General features: G+C 34.7%; 1 protein-coding gene across 1 annotated transcript; it reads right to left on the reverse strand.

Moving 5' to 3' along the window:
- Positions 1-1,727: 1,727 nt before the first annotated feature.
- Positions 1,728-12,956, reverse strand: LOC149943702 (uncharacterized). Its single transcript, XM_090176152.1, has 4 exons — positions 12,793-12,956; positions 11,005-11,307; positions 3,261-3,623; positions 1,728-2,130 (listed from the first exon to the last, which is right to left on the reverse strand). Exons 1-4 carry the CDS (start codon positions 12,954-12,956, stop codon positions 1,887-1,889), a joined length of 1,074 nt encoding a protein of 357 aa, XP_090032278.1. The 3' UTR covers positions 1,728-1,886.
- Positions 12,957-18,950: the final 5,994 nt, after the last annotated feature.

Raw genomic sequence — 18,950 nt, forward strand, 5'->3', positions numbered from 1 at the left:
TGTTTAGAGTTTCAAACTTTCGATTTATTTTAAATTAACCGCCTACTTCTCTTAAGCCTTTGGTTTCAGCCGATTTAGCAGACGACCAACTAATGGTTTTCAGTAGGCTAACCAGGGGCCACTAGTGTCAGCAGGTGTACCAGTCACTTAACAAAAAACATACGGAGTCGGCTCTCCCTGATATCCTCCTTGCTTTCACCGAGCACGAATACAGACAAGCACCGCTTTCATTTCTCTCGGAGCTCGGAAATGAGAGGAGCGCCGCTAATATATCTTTATAAAAGCGGGAAAAGAGAGGAGCGTGGTTTTAATTTCTAATTTTATATTCAAACGAGCAGGCTCGTTGTGGAAATCGGTATTTAAATTCAAAAGGAAATCCTTTAAGAATGAAGACAATGGTGAAGATGTCCTGGTTTATTGAAAATGTTCGTGCTAACAAGGAGAGTACCCGAGGTGTTTATTGCCGATTTAGTTCAAAGTCGGCCGTAATGTGGACCTATATGAGATATGAAATTTCCCAAAAGGAGGCGTTGCACTACCGATTCGATTTGCCATGGCAACCGAAAATGTTTTTGACCGCTTACAACCAAAATAAGATTTTCCCCTTATTTTACCCAAATATTTTACAAATTTACCCTTAAAATGTTTCAATTTACCCAAACTTGATGAAATTTACCTAAATGTGGTCCAAATTACACATTTCGTGATTTTCGAAAATTTTCAAAATTTTCGTAGCTAGGACCCTGTGAAACCGAAAAATTCCCATGCTTTTTTAAATGGAGATTTTATTGTTTTAAGTGATCAAAAACATTTTCGGTTGCCATAGCAAATCGAATGGGTAGTGCAACGTCTCCTTTTGGGAAATTTCATATCTCATATAGGTCTACATTACGCCCGACTTTGAACAAAATCGGCAATAAACACCTCGGGTACTCTCCTTGTAAGTGTGTTAACGCTATCTAACTGTTTATAAAAACAACCCGAAGAGTCATTTAAGTTGAATATTTTTGAATAAATTATATGTTTATGCAGTAATGAAACGAAACTTCTGACGCGCTGTTAACATTGAATTGGGAATAATACTGCTAGAATTACAATTACGATTTCGGTTGCCATGGTTACGCGGGACCTGTTATGAGAAGACTGTACGAAAATCATCTTTATAATTAGGCGGTAGCGGAATCTATATTTTGTAAAGATATATGGCTAAAAATAAATAATTATTAGCTAACTCATCGTAACTTGTGTTAAAAAGGATCGTGTTGACAGATTAAAATTATTTTTAAACAACTTCAAAGGTTTGTTTGTTACGAGAAATCATACATTTCAATTTCGCGTCAGATTCGCTCAAAAATTCAATTGCCATATAGTGGCCACCACAGAGACAGATGCCGCCACAGTAGAACGATAAAGTTGATAAAGTTTCCTTATTGAAAGAAATTGGTCCCGCGCCAGCCAGATTTAGTTGTACCTCTATTTATTCCCAACTCAATGGCAGTTAAAATAATAAAAAGGCGACGGAGAAGAACACGAAATATAATTTTGTTCAAATGGTTTATTAATCGATTTGAAACCAACTCATCAGTTACTTTTTCTCTATTTCTTTAAGGAACATTTACTGTTCATTGAAACAATATATTGATATTCACAGCCAAATTAATTTTCGGAAACCTTTGTTAAACTTTTATTGAATTAATTATTTTTAGTTATTTTGATAAATGCTTGTTATTATGCTAGAGTTATATTCTATTTAAAACGTTTCTACCAGTGAGAAGAGAAACTACAGCTGGATATAAGATGAAAACCGATTTCAACGTCATCCTTTTTCCACCAGATAATATTTTTCTACTGCGAAATCGGACGAATTAAAATACAACTTCGAGTTATTAATAGCTTGGTCCATGATACAGCTTCGTTTTATGGACAATTCCTTTTTCAATATAACTGTAAGCGGAATCGATGATTGTTCTTTTTGGATCTCTGGGGCTGATGTTCAGAACGGAAAGAGCTTTTGAACTATCAAAACTGAACTCTTTGTTGCAAAATTTCAGCGCATTTCGGAGTTTCTTGTCTAAGGCGCTTGCCACCCACAAAACAGCATACGGTGCGGTTGTCTGCGGAATCCTATATCTAGAAATAAAAGAAATGAAAAAAGTATTTCAAAGTTTTTACATTTTTAAAATTTAGGTAAACGTAATGTTTTGAAAATTTGGGGTATCAATTTAAAATCCACATTTCACAATCTACACTCTGGTATAATTTAGTTTTACCCAGTGAGCTGTTAAGCAGACAACTTCTAACCTAACCTAAGATGAACCCTTTCTCTAAATTTTCAGAAATCTCCCCAAAATTCGAGAAATTCGTTAATCCTATACTTTTAATCTCTTTAAAGCTGTGAGTGAATAATGCACCTTTTGCTTGGTTTCCACTAGTTCGCTTCATGCGTTTGTTCTGGCCAAAATTGAGTGACAAAGGCTATTAATATTTTTATGCAAGAAAAAACCTTTTTAGGTGCCAAAAATTAGCGTCACACCATTACGAATACTAGTGGAAACTTAGCCGCCAGTCAGCAAAGATTTCATCTCTCTCTGGGACTGAATGCACTTTTCTGTTGCCATTTTAGGTACGAGTAAGAGCTGTAGCCGTGGTCGTAGAAATAACAGCTATCAATTTATATTTTCCTACGGAAAGCGAATACTACAGTGAGTGGAGAAAAACCCAAACTCCCTTGTAGAGTCACCGAGATTCGATGATCGCTCACAATTGACCGCGCGGACAACTTGACCATAGGCTTAGAGGAACCGATTGTAAGTTTAACTTCAAGAAGTGGATACTTCACAGCGAAAACCAGCTTAATTAAATTCTGCAAGACTGTAGTGCAAATACTAGTCGGAAAAGCGTATCAAATCTGTCACTAGATTAATATAATGGCAGTGCGGATAAATTAGGCCTATTGTCTAGCTCTGAAACGGTTTGGGCTAGATGTCTAAAAACTTGTAAATTAAACATTAATCGATAGGAAATATGAAACCCACACGATAGCAATATCAATTAAGGCAATAGAAATCATAAAAATTTTGTCATTTAACGTCTTCGAAACCATTTGGGAAAGAATTGAAAATGACATTTATCGACTCCTGGTGATCGTGGGGCCTCGATGTTGAAACGGGGAGTGGAAATAATGTGATAATCAAGCCTGTTTTGTTCTTAACTGAAAAGTCTTTAAAACATCAAATTTACACAAAAGGTAATATATTTACCCTTGTTCGTTAAATTCTGCTTTCAATATTGTAGCTATATCTTGGATCCAAATGTGCCAAGGAGAAAAAACCAATCGGGCTCCAGCGGCTTTGTCCGCCAGTAGAGCGTTGAAGGCAGCTTCGGCTAAGTCCCGCGTGTCACAAAAATGAACGCATATTTCCGGTATCATTGGCATTCTCTTTCGGTCCATCATCCTGTAAAGGATCTCCTGAGAAGTTCCGATTTTATTGTGAAAAACTGGTCCAATCGCCAAGCCTCCAACAATAACCGCGAATTCAAAATGATCTTGACTTTTCATGAAATCCCAAGCTTTGCGTTCCGCCAATGTTTTAGCTTTGCAATGCGCGTCGACCAAGTTACCGCTGAAATAAATCAAGAGTTGTAATCCTTTTTTTTCAGGTAGGTTAAAATCGAAATTTAATTCAAGTTATTTTGATAAGAAGAACGACTTGACGGTGTTTTAGCCATTTTTAAAACTGGATGTCCAATTTCCGCGTCTTTCAAAACAGCAATTTTTCAAACCAGCAATTTTTAAAACAGGCCTTGTGCTGGAACCTCAATTGATAAAAACGTTATGCTTTTTAAATATAATAATTAATATACTAATGAGTCTCATAAAAATAATAATAGTCTATTGAAGTTTGATAATTAATTACTGGTGAAGACTAAGGAAAGAAGACATACATTGAGAGTAGGATAGTTTGCTTATTAAAGGGGGAATTCATAAACGTTGTACGCAAATAATTTGCGTACAACGCTAATGTTAAAAAATAGGCGTCGTACGCAAACAAATTGCAAGCGACCGCAAGTTGGAATTCATAAACGTTTGACATCTGCAAAACGCAAAAAACGACGTAAAAATTCTGCGGACGACGGAGACCATCTGCAAGTCCGAAAATACCGCTGCTAGATGGAGGGAGTGTGTGTGTCAAGCAGAGAGAGAAAGTTTTGTTAAAGTTTTTACTTTTTTATTCTCTTTATAAATGGAGTTGCTTGAAGTTTTGACCTGTGCAGAGATCCCCAATCTTAAACGTGAACGTGTTTTCCGTGATAGAACAAATCCTTTAGAATTTCCTGATCATATTTTTATTAAGTGTTATCGTTTACCAAGAAATGAAATTTTAGAGATATGTGATATGCTTAGAATTTCGTTAGAACACCCAACAAAGAGAAACATGGCTCTATCTGTTGAAACCCAGGCAAGTTTAATTTTATTAAATTTTTGGAACTTGATAAGAAGTGAATTCCAAAATTATTCATATTTTTAGGTTTCGATTGCAATTTCATATTTAGCCACGGGGAGCTTTCAACATGTCGTAGGAAGAGACATTTACCATCAAGTCTCACAACCAACTGTTTGCAGAGTACTTGCGAGGTTTTTGGATGCAATGTTGCCTCACATCCGGACTTTCATTTGGTTTCCAACAACGAAGGAAGATCAACAGAAAAAGAAACTAGACTTTTTACGGAAAAAAAGATTTCCAGGTGTTGTTGGAATTATCGATGGCACTCACATTAATATTTTGAAGCCAAATGTAGAAAATTCCAATGTTTATCGGAATCGTAAAGGAAAATATTCCATAAACGTCCAAGTGGTAAATTAGAATTGAAAAACGGTTATTTAATTAAATATAAGCTATTCGAAATATAACTCTTTTTAGATAGTAGATGCCAATCGTGTTGTTGAAGACATTGTTGCCATGTGGCCAGGTTCGTGTCATGATTCTATGATATGGCGTAATTGTGGTGTTAGAAACGGTCTACAAACTGGTGAGATTGACAACAATGCCCGAATTCTTGGTGATAGCGGGTATCCTTTGGAACCATGGCTTCTTGTGCCTTTTTTAAAACCAAATAACGCGAAAGAGCAATATTTTAATAAGCGCCTTCGTAAAGCTCGTGTGACTGTTGAAAATTCTATTGGAGTTTTGAAAAGTCGTTTTCGTGCATTGGATGATACTGGTGGAAGTTTGATTTATCAGCCGGAGAAGGTTTGCAAAATGGTCACAGTAGGTGCTATGTTGAACAATATTGCTCTACGTTTGAAATTACCCCTTCCTGATGATGAAGTTGACCCAGAATCTGATGATAATACTGATGATGATCATGATACAGATGATGAAAATGAGTGGTTTCCGCCTGAAGTTGCTAGTGATGCTCAACTTACCAGGATGGGTTTTGAACTTCGCAAACAATTAACAGAAAATTTATTTAGGCTTAACCGAAGAAAGTAGAGAAAATGTAAATTTTTTCCCAAAACTCAAGTTTTATTTATACTTGTATTAAAAGTTAGAAATGAACACTAAAAATGTAATAATAATAAAAACTTAATAAAAACAGCATGTTTTATCTATTTGAAACTATTTCAGAAACTGAAAACAAGTTTACTTATGGGATCTTAGTGGCACAGTTTGACAGGGATCTTTGCACTCGTCAAAGCAAACTTGAATTCCAGAGGCTTTGCCTTGCAACTCTAATTCAAATTTTTTTATATTAACCAAACTTCCCAAATGCATGCCAATGTTTCTAAGTGACTGGTTCATTTCTTCAAATTTACCACTTTGTATTTGAACCTGGTTTTACATATTTATTAGTGAAGTGTTTATTGTTGTGAAGTGATTGTCTATCAGCTCCATCAATTGTTTTACTGTTTCTTTGGTACCTTCTTGATTTTGCAAAACTTTCTTCACGACAGAAGGAGCTAAGTAAGTTTCATTTGTTTGTTTGTCATAGTGAAACAATTGGAAGGACTCAGAGTTTGCAAACCAGAATTGTTTTCAGTAGGCCTAGAAGCTTGGTGTCTAACTGGTGAGAGATTGGTTGAAATGGGTGTAAGAGATCGAATAGGGGTTACAAAAACTGGTGTAATTGGAGTTCCATTAGTTGGTTGGCTAAGAAATGTTGGAACTGGGGATTCATGAGATCTAGGAACTTCTCGTTCTTCCTGGTGATAGCGAGACTGTGCTAAGCTAACTCTGTTTGAACTATTAGAAGTATAAAATTTGTATGCATTTTTTTGGTTCAATGCGGGGGTTAGAATAGACTGGGAACTTGACTTCACGCAAGTTTGATTTGAGGAAAATAAATTTCCTAAGATAAATATAAAGAAAACAATTAGTTTTCGAAATTATTCAAGACAGGTAGTAAGATTACCAGATTCAGAAGTAACGGAGTCAAACTGATTTAGATGCGGAGGAGATGGATTGTCTGTGAATAGTTCCTTCCTTGTTAAGTTTACAGATTTATTTTTTTTAACACTTGCTTTGTCTTGATTTTGCCTAGAACGTGAACCCTTACTGTCTCGCGTTTGACTCTTTTGAGTTTGATTTGGGGAAATCACATTTCCTAAGAAATATATATAAAAACAATTAGTTTTCAAATGAAACCGAAATCATTCAAGACTGGTTGTAAGATTACCAGATTCAGAAGTAATGGAATCAAACTGATGTAGCTGAGGAGGTGATGGACTGTCTGCAAATAATTCCTTCCTTGTGAACGTCACAGGTTTATTTTTTTTAACGATTGCTTTGCATTGATTTTGCATGGAACGTGAACGCTTCCTTTCTTGGTTTTGACTCTTTTGAGTTACATTTTTAAGAACCACACCAGAATGACCAGGTTTGACCGAGTTATTTTTAGCCTGAAAAATGTAAACCATTAACAAAAATTACAAACCTTTTTGTTAAAAATATTACCTCTTTTTCAGCTGCAGGTTTCAAATATTTGTTGTGGCAAGCTACTCCCCCCGTTGCAAAAGAGTCAACTCCTTTTATTCCAAATACTGAATCTTTTCCCATAAGATCTAATACTTTATTTTCAAGCTCAGTTAGTGGCTTGGCCTTTGATTTTCCTCCACCTGTTTGAATTCGATCCTGACTGACAAGCTGAGCTTTCTTTTTTGTTCTTGTCTTCAGATCATTCCATTTGTTCCTAGTATTCTTTCCAGTTCTTTTAACTCCCAAACCTTCAGCGGTTATTATTAGGCCTACTTCTGCCCAAGCTTCTTTTAAATCCAAATTAGTCTCATATTTTCCATTTGGATTTAATTCCCCTCTCACTAGTTCTTTTCTACTTTCCAAGCATCTTATTAGTACTTCCAACTCTTTTGGATGCCAATATTGTTGTCGTGTTTCTGTTTCCTCGTCGGATGACATTTTTAAGGGAAAAACGCTTTACTAAAAACAAAGCGCGCCGCCCGCTTTTAACCGAACTTGGATCGCCTGCTACAGCCTCTCTTCTGATTGGTCAAATACGATTTCCGGTTTTTTTTAAAAGTAAAAATTTGCAGAACGCATTTTTTGTTATATGAATTCGCGTTGTATGCAATATTTTTCGTCGTCCGCAAAATTCGTCGTACGCAATATTTTTGCGTACGACGTTTATGAATTCCCCCTATAGTCAACAAACTTCTTATACGTGGACCCAATCAAATCAAGAAAATCGAAGTTAAAATTGTAGACGAAAGGAGGACGATAATAAATTACAACCCAAACCCAAGGAGAGCATAAGTGCAAACCCTTGGGTTTCCTCGAAATGCCTTGTATGCGGTGATTAGCATTATCAAAATTCAAAAAGGAGAATTTACGAAATATTTTTAAGATACTTTTTTCGATTTCCGAATTTTATATTGGTATAAAAACGATCCTTCACCACCTGGTACAATAGCCCCTTTACTAGTTAATACTAGTATAAAACCAACTGTACAGAAAGTTTTGTAACTAATTAAGCAACCGACCTCTGGCCGAGACAAATGGCGTAGTCCTGCATTCCCGAGCGTCTGGGAGGCAGATAATGTGGAAGGCCGTGTGAGGACCACCACTAGCCTCACCCTTTCCCCACGTATACCCCCGTTGGCGTGGCCATTACACAAGCTCACCCCTGATTACTCGCATCAGGCCCATGGAGGAAAAATAACATCTGTTTTTACCACAATAAAAAAAGTCACAGATCTCATCTACGTCACTACGTGCATTAATGTATTTTATTTAAACTTATAAAAATCATATGCACATATCACGATGTAGATAAATAGGTGGAGGATAAAGGCGAAAAACTGGAGAGCCGTGTAGAACTATTAACGTTATATTAACAATCATATCGGAAAGACACTTACTTTGTAAGGAGACTACCCGAGGTGTAACTCATCGATTTTGTTTAAATTTAGGGATTAAGTAGACCTTCATGTAACTTAAAAAACCCCAAAGGGACCAAATGTCATGGGCTTTAGTTTTACCATAGCAACCGAAAACGTTTTTTACAACTAAAATATTATATTTATCTATGTAAATTAACATGGCAAAATCGAAGATTCTAAGGGTCCCTTATGAAACTATTCAAAATTTCCAAGATTTGGGTAAATATCTCATTTGGATATTTATCTCATTTTGGTTAAATATATAATTTTGGGTAAATATCTCATTTTGGATAAATATCTAATTTTGGGTAAACATCAAATTTTGGGTAAATATCTCATTTTGGATAAATATCTAATTTTGGGTAAACATTAAATTTTGGGTAAATATCTCATTTTGGTTAAATATATAATTTTGGGTAAATATCTAATTTTGAGTAAATATCTAATTTTGGGTAAATATCTAATTTTGGGTAAATATCTAATTTTGGGTAAATATCTAATTTTGGGTAAATATATCATTTTGGGTAAATATCTCATTTTGGGTAAATATCTCATTTTGGGTAAATATCTCATTTTGGGTAAATATCTCATTTTGGGTAAATATCTGAATTTTGGGTAAATATCTGAATTTTGGTAATTTTCTAAATTTGGGGTCATTCCACGACCAATTGAATTAGATATGAATTTACCCAATTTACAGTACCTGATCAATCTACCAAAATTTATTCATCTAATATGAGTTTACCCAATTTACCTGAATTTAGATATAATAGTAAATTTACCTGAATTTATAGATATTTTTAGTAAATTTACCTGAATTTATAGATAGTTATAGTAAATTTACCTGAATTTATAGATATTTATAGTAAATTTACCCATTTTAATTAAAATATTTACCCAAATTTATTCAGTTTTATCAACCAGAATAACCCTAAGACTAATTTTTATCCAAATCTAAAAAGGTAGGGTGGAAAATTCTTAAACATTTGGTCGATTTGTCGTGGAATGACCCAAATTTAGAAGTTTACCAAAATTTAGATATTTACACAATTTAGATATTTACCCAAAATTAGATATTTACCCAAAATAAGACATTTACCCAAAATAAGACATTCACCCAAAATAAGACATTTACCCAAAATAAGACATTTACCCAAAATTAGACATTTACCCAAAATTAGACATTTACCCAAAATTAGATATTTATCCAAAATGATATATTTAACCAAAATGAGATATTTATCCAAAATGAGACAATTTCCCAAAATTAGACATTTACCCAAATTTAGATATTTGCCCAAAATTAGATATTTACCCGAAATTATATATTTAACCAAAATGATATGTTTATCCAAAATTAGATATTTACCCAAATTTAACCACCTTGGTTTAAAAAAAATCTTGGAAATTTTGAATAGTTTCATAAGGGGCCCTTAGAATCTTCGATTTTGCCATGTTAATTTACATAGATAAATATAATATTTTAGTTGTCAAAAACGTTTTCGGTTGCCATGGTAAAACTAAAGCCCATCGCATTTTTTTCCTTGCGTTTTTTTTTAAGTTACATGAAGGTCTACTTAATCCCTGAATTTAAACAAAATCTATGAGTTACACCTCGGGTAGTCTCCTTGTTAGTTGGTGAGTAAATAGTCCATAGAAAAAAAGCTTTCTTATAATTTTAGCTCCATTAAGTCATATTTAAATTGGAGACAGTAGTTAAGTAGTTTTCTTAAAATATAAGACCACGGTATTTCATAAAAAATACAATTTTCTAATTTCGAATCATTCCGAAGGCCCTGTTGTTAAAAAAGTGTTGTGTCCAAATATCAATAGTGAAATAAGTGTTGTGTCAAATATCAATAGTGAAATAAGCGTTGTGTCAAATATGTGTTGTGCCAAAACAGATATTGTCAAATTAGCGTTTGGCCAAAACAGAGACGTTCCAATATGTATTTTCAGTATATTATATTACACATTAAATTGAGTTTAGTAAACAAATAAGCATCGACAAAGATAGCTAAAGTGGGACTTCCAAATGCTCTTCACGTGCCTTTTCAAAATGTTTTCATAAATTATTTAATTACCTAAATTGAAAATGTTTTTCCATAAAATCTAAATTTAATATAAGCGTAACAAAACAAATCAAAACCGAGCCTTTTAAATTAAACTATTTACCCCAAGTTATTTAATTGTATGTTAGAAATACTAAAAGTAACGAAAATTTGCTTTAAGTGAAAGCCAAGAACTTATTTTATCTCTGGTGTTTCAACAGTTTCATGAAAAGCCAAGATTTTAAATAATTTAAAAACGCCAACTAACTTTTGAAGCCTGAAATTGGCCGTTAAATAAAACATCGTCCGATCGTCGACGTAAGAAAGGCAGATTTTAATCCTAATATAAACCAACATTCCAATCTGGACACTTCAAAATTGCAAACCCTACCACGCATCCCTGGCTTTACCAATTGACCCCATGCATGGTGTGAACGCACTTTAATTGTTGTCAGCCAGTGTTACTTTGACGGGTGCACTTAACCACAACAGATTACTTAGATGAATGGCCTATTTATATTCACAACGACTAAAAATGTATAATTTGTTCCTAGGTACTTAATATCAGTAAAGTCATCTTCGTTGTAAACACGGCCACAATTTTCAACAGGCTCTCCAGAAATGGCGGCGATAAGTTGAAGCATCACGACCCTTTTGAGAACTCCTTTGCGGGATTCTTTGGCGCACGCTTGGAGAAGGCGCATTGTGCCATCCACGGTTGGTCGAATGATCTCTTCCTCGTCCGAAGGCATTTCGCTCGGATTCGGAATCGCTGTGTGGATGACATATTGGCAACCTTCAACAGCTTCATCCCAGCCATGATCTCCGAGAAGATTGGCTTCGACCATACCAACGGGATTTCTGCAAATTGGAAAATGTATTTATTACATAATTCTGATCGTAGCCATAGTTCATTCGGTAGCTGCATCCTCCCATTTGGAATATCCATACTGATTTAGTGCTTTATCAAACGTAAGCTATGGTTCGTAGCATCATAAGTAACATAATAACAATAGTTATGACACTTCCTATTGCTTTAATGCTAATTTTCTAACTGAACCTTTTTTCGGCACTGATACTCTCTTCAAGCTGTGACTTGGACTCGCGACTTACCATTTTAGATGAATAATTTTTGATAAAAATTTAAGCCTAATATGGGAGAGCACGTTCTGGAGTCGCCAGGGGCTTTGGTTTTGTTTAGAAGTGCGCGTGCGAATCATGCGTAATAAAAAAAACATGAGCTCGTGACGCCGATAAATTTTTATCATTTTAGCCTAATATTCCGCCTATCTATCGGAAACCAGATATTTCGGCTTAGCGGAAGTCTCGCTTATTTTAGACACTAGAGGGCTCTGTGCTGAGAAAACATCTTGATTACGCAATAGCTATGAAAATCAGTTTGGTTGTGAATGAATTATAAATTGTGGTGAAATGAAGTCTATTTGAAATCTGAAAGAGGTGGCGGCAGTGGCTGGAGGCCATTGGAGGCTATGATAATCGACTTAAGCCTTCTAAACTATCAATCAGTCAATGGAGATTTTTAGTAACAGTATGCCTAAACCAAATTGAAACCTTAAAACAAACAATCTTAAAACGGTTTTTACTTAGTTTTCACTAATTAATTATATTTAAAACTAATAAATTTTGTAATCTAGAATTACTATATAATCAAAATAGCGTTTCAGAATTAACTGGTTTATTTAGAATTGGTTTATCTTTGCTTCATTAAAGATCATCACCAAACCCGAGCCAAAACCACAAAGGCGTTCTAGGCCCTAGAAACAACCAAAAATAAATAAGGATCCCGTGACAACCAAATATTTGTTTATTAATTGTACCCCAAAAGCTTTTCACTACATTTATTCAAATAGTTTTCCTCGGATAGAGGTGAGATTAAAATCCGTAATCAATTAACTTTGATAACCTAAACATTTAACTGCAAAATGTGTCAATTTCGCCATAAAACAAACCAAATTCCCCTAGAAGCCTAAGATATCAATAGAGTAACAGCTCTGAATGACAATTCGATTTGAATTAATTTGCATTTTCTAATTTTCTCTAATGATTTCTAACTACAAAACTCTCCATTGAAACGTTTTGACTACTTGGTGACATTTTAAATTTTCCTGTGCAAATTTTTATTTGATACATAGTATCTTGATATAACTTTGTAGATAAATTGCATAAAGATTTCAAACCCAATGATCCCATCTGGCTTCCACACACAGTACGGGTCACAGTAATTTGTACCCTCTTTAATCACCTCATAGGGTCTGATAACCACTTCTAAGCAAAAATGTGCTGCGTAATAATTTAGCAGCCCTGGAGGACCATGGTTTGTCTTACCTTTCATAGTCGGCCGACAAATCTTTCAAGTGCGCGTACTTTTTCTTGTCCGTTATATTCCGAACCGTACCACGGACTCTGTAGTCGTTTTTTAGTAACACTTGTATTACATGAGAGGCGACGTAACCAGTTGCGCCGGTCACAAGTACCAAAGGTGAACCCATACCTATAAATATTCACCTCACATAAATTAAAATCCCAGTGCCACAAATTGAATTACTTATATTTTTAAATAATCTTGAAAGCATTAAAGTGATCAAAATTTCGGATAACTTATGTTCTAATTGAAAAACCTTACTACGTTGTAATGTTCTTATTGAAAAACGTAAATCTTGAAATCGTCTAAGACTCATCTAAAAATGGCAAAATTGAAATAATCTACTGTTTTTTTAAAAAAATTTTAAGGACTTAAATTTGATCTATAGTTTAAAATTTTTAACGACGCCGTGTAGCCATGGACACCTTCGATTGAAAAAAATAGTGTTTAAATCCGTTATTTACTTTTCTAAATTGTAATCAATAAACACCATTGCACCATTTCCGAGCTCATTGTTACAAAATGACATAAATTCTCACTTCAACTAAAAGATCCAAGAGACGCTTGCTTAGAAGCGCGAACAGTTTTCATGTGAGATAAAATTTGGACTTTCTCTTAACTTAGTAGTTTTAAAATTTTTAAGAAATCGATAAAGTTGTCCTTTGTTTTTAACATATTTTAGTATATAATAAAAATAAATAGTTAATCGCCAGGCTATGTTATACGAATCTAATTAGATACCGAAAGAAGGTTGTACAAATAAACCTGTTTATTATATTTTATATTTAGTACGTCATTGCGTTCGGTATTTAAAAAGTAATTTAAGCACGTGAAATAGATTCTTTTAAAACTTTCAAGGACGAATATTTAATATAACCAGTCGAGACGTTTTTTTTTCAAACACTCGTAGTGGAAACAGGTGTTTTAATTCAAGGGGAGTCCTATTAGAATGACGTTTATGCTAAGGGTAAAACAAAAAAATCCGTTCGCGGTTTCTGATAATAATATTGTATCAAATAATTATTTAGCTTTTAAAACGTAAAATCTCTTTTATAAAACACACTTTTTGTCAATATTTATTTCAGAGCTGTAGTCACAGCTAATTATACTCCGACAAATAAAAGAAGAACTGAGAAAATTTCACGGGCTTTCGCGTCGCCACCTTCGAATTTTAACACTTGGTTTTGTCTTTTCTTCTTTGTCAATATTCCGTTCCGCCATTAAAATATAAACAACAACGACTGGCGTTTTTTTCGACTAATAAACAATTCGGCCTTATGTAACCTTTATCTCTTAAATATTTTTTACGATTTGATAAAAGGTTATTGTAAAATAACTGTCCAAAAATCCGTACTCGGTTTGGTCTCTTATAATTGTACATTAATCATAATTATGAATACTTGTCGGTCATTTCTTTATGTGCTGTTTATTTACACGAAATAAACCACTATTATTATTATAACAGCAATTAGAAAAAAAACATGTACTGTGTTCAACGTTTCTCTCGGAATAATTTTCCAATATTGAAAAGATTCAGACGGAATTTTTTCGGCTTGTTATTTTTAACAAAAATGCATATTTTACGCTTGATAAAATCGTAAGAGCTACTTAAAAACTAAAGAACTTAAGCTCAGCTTGATTATTAGTGGTAAAATCTCCAGTCGTTGAAGTATATATTTTCAATAGCGGAACGGAATACAAACAAAACGTTTTTACAAAACAAAGTGTTAAAATTCGATGGTGGCTATCACAAAGCCCCCAAAAAATTTCAGTTCTTTCATTTGTCTAAGTAATAATAATAATAATAATAATAATAATAATAATTATAATCAGCTAGGCTAATACTCAAGGCACCAACTTAGGCCTAAATCATCAAGCGGTTTTTGAAGCCATTAATTCAGGTGGCCGGGTTACAGCCACCAGCTATTTACCAGAGTTTTGTATTTCGACTATGAATATCGCAAGTTACTTCTGTTTTGGAATTTTGAAAAAATCTTCCTTCTTAAGCAGATCAAGCTGGTTATGAAAGATAAAAAAGTTATAAATCCCCTGGATGTGTCTAACATAACAGTGCTGTCAAGCTAAATTACTATCTTATTAATTGTTTAAAAATAATGTGCGGTAACTTTTTTTTTTGAGAGTCACACGGTATGGTGTCGGCTATAAGGATATAAGGATTATTTGGCTAGCCACTTAAAAAGTATACCTAGGCAATCTCGCTTCAGATATAAAACAAAGAAACGTGTACAATCTATGGCAAGAAATAATAATAATAATTCCGCGACTATTGCTCAAAGCGATATTGAACAGAGGTCCATTTGTGGCAGACCAAATACTGGGATGGATTTAAACGAGAATGACTACGAGATTACTGATATCGATACCCCAACGGCTGAAATACGGTAAAAAATAAAAGAAACAAAATAAACACAACGAAATATTTATATATATTTTTAAATATTTTATTAGTGGATTTGAACTTGGTTATTCGTCCGATTCAAGAAGTTCAACCAGTTGCGATGAAAGACAAATTGAAAATGAAGAATTTCAATGTGGAAATGAAGATAAAACACATCTTGTAAGATTATAAACTATAAAATATATAAGACATTGAAACTGAAATAATTCCCTACCATATTATTACGGTTATTACTATAGGATTCGCCACTGTACGAAAACAGTCAGCTATCGCGGAAGGAGAGCTTGTTGTTGATAATGGCTCATATTCTGCGTCATCACACCTCTGAAGAAGCTACAAAAAGTTTGCTGCAGCTAATACATTGGCATATGCCTTCAAATGTAACGAAAGAGTTTCCCTTAACAAAATATCTCTTCTTAAAAAACTTTGAAAAGTCTAAGTCCATGGTAATTCCACATTTTTATTGCGAAAATTGCGAGTTCAATTATCTTGGCGACCATTCTGAGCAAAAAGACTCCTTGTCCTGTAATATTTGCGAATCGGTGTACTCACGTGACGAGCTGATTAATAACGGTAATTATTTTATTATGCTTGATGTAAAGAATCAAGTCAAAAATCTTTTAGAATCAATATCACCTGATTTAATTAAACCTGGTCATCAGTTTGATAACAGTGACATAACGGAAAGTGAGGGATACGCTTGTTTGAACCTCAAACAAAATGACGTAACACTAACGTGGAATACAGACGGAGTTCAGGTGTTTAAATCGTCGAAATTTGCTATTTGGCCCACTCAGTTTTTAATAAACGAGTTACCTCTAAGAATTCGCGCGAGGAATACGCTGATGGCTGGTCTTTGGTTCGGAGAAAAACAGCCCAATATGATCTGCTTTTTGAAACCATTTATTGAAATTTTGAACGAATTGTCAAGCCAAGATTTGCAATGGAAAAATAAAAATAATGTAATTGTGGAATCCCGCGTATTCTCTGGTCCTTGCACGGTAGATGCTCCCGCACGAGCCAAGTGCACTAACATAGCTCAATTTAATGGCGAAAACGGATGTTCATTTTGTTTCGCAACTGGCGAAGTTGTTGCGAAAGGAAACGGTTTTCTTAGGGTTTACCCTTTTACAAGCGAAAAAGAGAGGATAAAAAGAACCAAGGATTCAGTTTTACAGGACGCCATTAAAGCAACTGAAACAGGACTAGCATCTAGGGGAATAAAAGGGCCATCGGCTTTGCTTTTTCTGAATTATTTTGATATATGTCAGGACGTAGTAGTTGATTACATGCATTGTTTTTGTCAAGGTATTGTGAAAACCACGACAAATATGTGGCTCGATAGCTCGTCTCACACCCGAGATTTCTATTTAGGTAATAAAATATCTGATCTGGATGACCGCCTTCTTTCGATTAAAGTTCCCAAAGAGTTTTCTAGAAAACCTCGCTCCTTTACAAAGCGAGCTTTTTGGAAAGCTTCGGAATGGCGCAATTGGGCCCTTTTTTACTCTCCATTCGTATTAAAGGGAATTTTAAAAAGATAATTTTACCAGAATTGGTTAATTCTTATACATATTTTTCACACTCTGCTCGCTCCTACAGTGAAAGTCGACGAGTTATTCCAGATACAGATTGCTATTAATTGTTTTATGAAAGGCTATCAAACGCTTTATGGAATACCACATATGACATTCAATATTCATCAATTATCACATTTAGTCGAATGCGTTTCGCGTTGGGGTCCCCTCTGGTTGTATTCGGCTTTCCCTTTCGAGATGAATAATGGCAGGCTTTTGAAACTATTCAATGGCACCCAGAAAATACAGGTACAAATTTCAAATAAATTTCTACTTCTGCAGTTTTTACCATCTTTAATATCTGAGCAAAATCCATTTAAAAATAATCGCCGTTTAGAAGAATATTTTCAAAGCTTAACAAACTATTACAGTTATTTTCCATCAAATAGATCTCCTTCTAAAAGCGTAATTTTAGGAAAATCTCAGAAACTTTACTTGAGCAGAAAGGACGAAAAACTACTGCGGGACTTTAACGTAAACGTCGAAACTGGAAATATTAGTAGCCATTCTAAATTTCAAATTAACGGCATTTTATACGCTATAGATAATCAGAAAAGTAAATGTCGGGAAAATTGTTACAAAACCTCTTATATTGAAGGAAAATATTTAAATATTAAAATTAAAAGCATTTACAGCACGCTTGCGGGAATGGTTTATATAATTGGACACAAATTGAAAATAGCTACTGCAAATCCAATGCAAATTACTCAAGGAATAACGTGCGATTTGAAAAATTTCAAACAAGTAGAAAGAAATGAAAATGCTATTTGCTTTAAAATTGATGATTTAATAAGAAAATGTATTTCCTTAAATTTATCTGAAAAACAATATATTTGTGATTTGTATGTTTTTTTGGAAGGTAATTAATTAAATAAAATAAATGATGCTATCCACACTAAATATTTTTATCTCCATCTACCATAAACAAAATGTGCTTAATATTATAAATAAATGATTTGCCTATCTTAATATTCGATAGAGCGCGCCCGTACCCATAAGGGCAAAACTATGGGGGGGGGGGGGGGGGAGCTGCCGCATGCATGCACGCACGAACATTGTTCACAGTAATTGCAGTTAATTTTTTTTAAAAAGTCGAAAATCGCCAGTATTCGCAGACCCCCCCCCCTTTCTTGGTCGAATTAGCAAAACATTACTATGTCAGCCCCCTCCCCCTTCTAGAATAGGCGAAAGTAAATTGCGCCCCCTCCCAAATACATCCATTATTCGTGATATGTATCGAAACCACTCTTTATATTTCTATAGGAAGTATTCCATACTAATTTCTATAACGCTTTCTAAAGTGTAGGTCGGTATAAATCTCTAAAGGGTGAATACGGTATGAAGTTCTAAAGTCACTTCTAAAGGTCGGATTTATAATTCTCTCTATAGATCACATTAGGTATAAAACTCTATAGAAATGGCTTTAGACAACGTTCTAAAGAACAAATTTCTAAACACATTTCTTTAGCTCTCTAAAGAAAATATTTATATTGGAAATGCTTCTTTAAGAATATAACCAACTCGATAGAATTTTCTTTATAATTCTAAAGGAAGTTTTTGTGAGGGGTGCGCGCTCCGATCGTATCTTTACACGTATGTTTTAAGCAACCAATGAAGTTCTGGGCTGACTTGAATTATCGAGGATAACGGTAATAGTGAGGGTAGGGAGCTGTTGGCTCGCGTGGCATGAAGGGCTCGCCACCACCCTTCTACGCATTGTAACTCGGCCACCTGTTTGCCTCGCAGCAAGAGGAGCCGGGTTCGATCCCAGCTTGTGGCACTGGGTGAAAACTCGGAACTACTCCTTCTGCGTTGAGTTTTGCAAGTTCTCTCCCCACTGGTTTAAGGGGTTTTCCCCCGAGTTCTTCGGTTTCCTCTTCCATAAAAACTTGTCGAGGTTAACGGTAATAGTTAGTGTAGGGAGCTGTTGGCTCGATCGTGTGGCATGCAGGGTTTGCCACCACCCTTCTACGCATCGTAACTCAGTCACCTGTTTAAGGGCAATAAAATTCGCTAGATTACTGGGGCCTAGCTGACTTTTATTGTTTTTGGGGAAGAACCTTCTTTTCAATAATAAAGGACGATTGGGAGCAACGCTAAAAATCGACTAAGAATAAACACAATC

The sequence above is a fragment of the Leiobunum rupestre genome, chromosome 5 (assembly GCF_980474605.1).
Source record: "Leiobunum rupestre chromosome 5, qqLeiRupe1.1.hap1, whole genome shotgun sequence".
In the NCBI taxonomy this organism is placed as follows: Eukaryota; Metazoa; Arthropoda; class Arachnida; order Opiliones; family Sclerosomatidae; genus Leiobunum; species Leiobunum rupestre.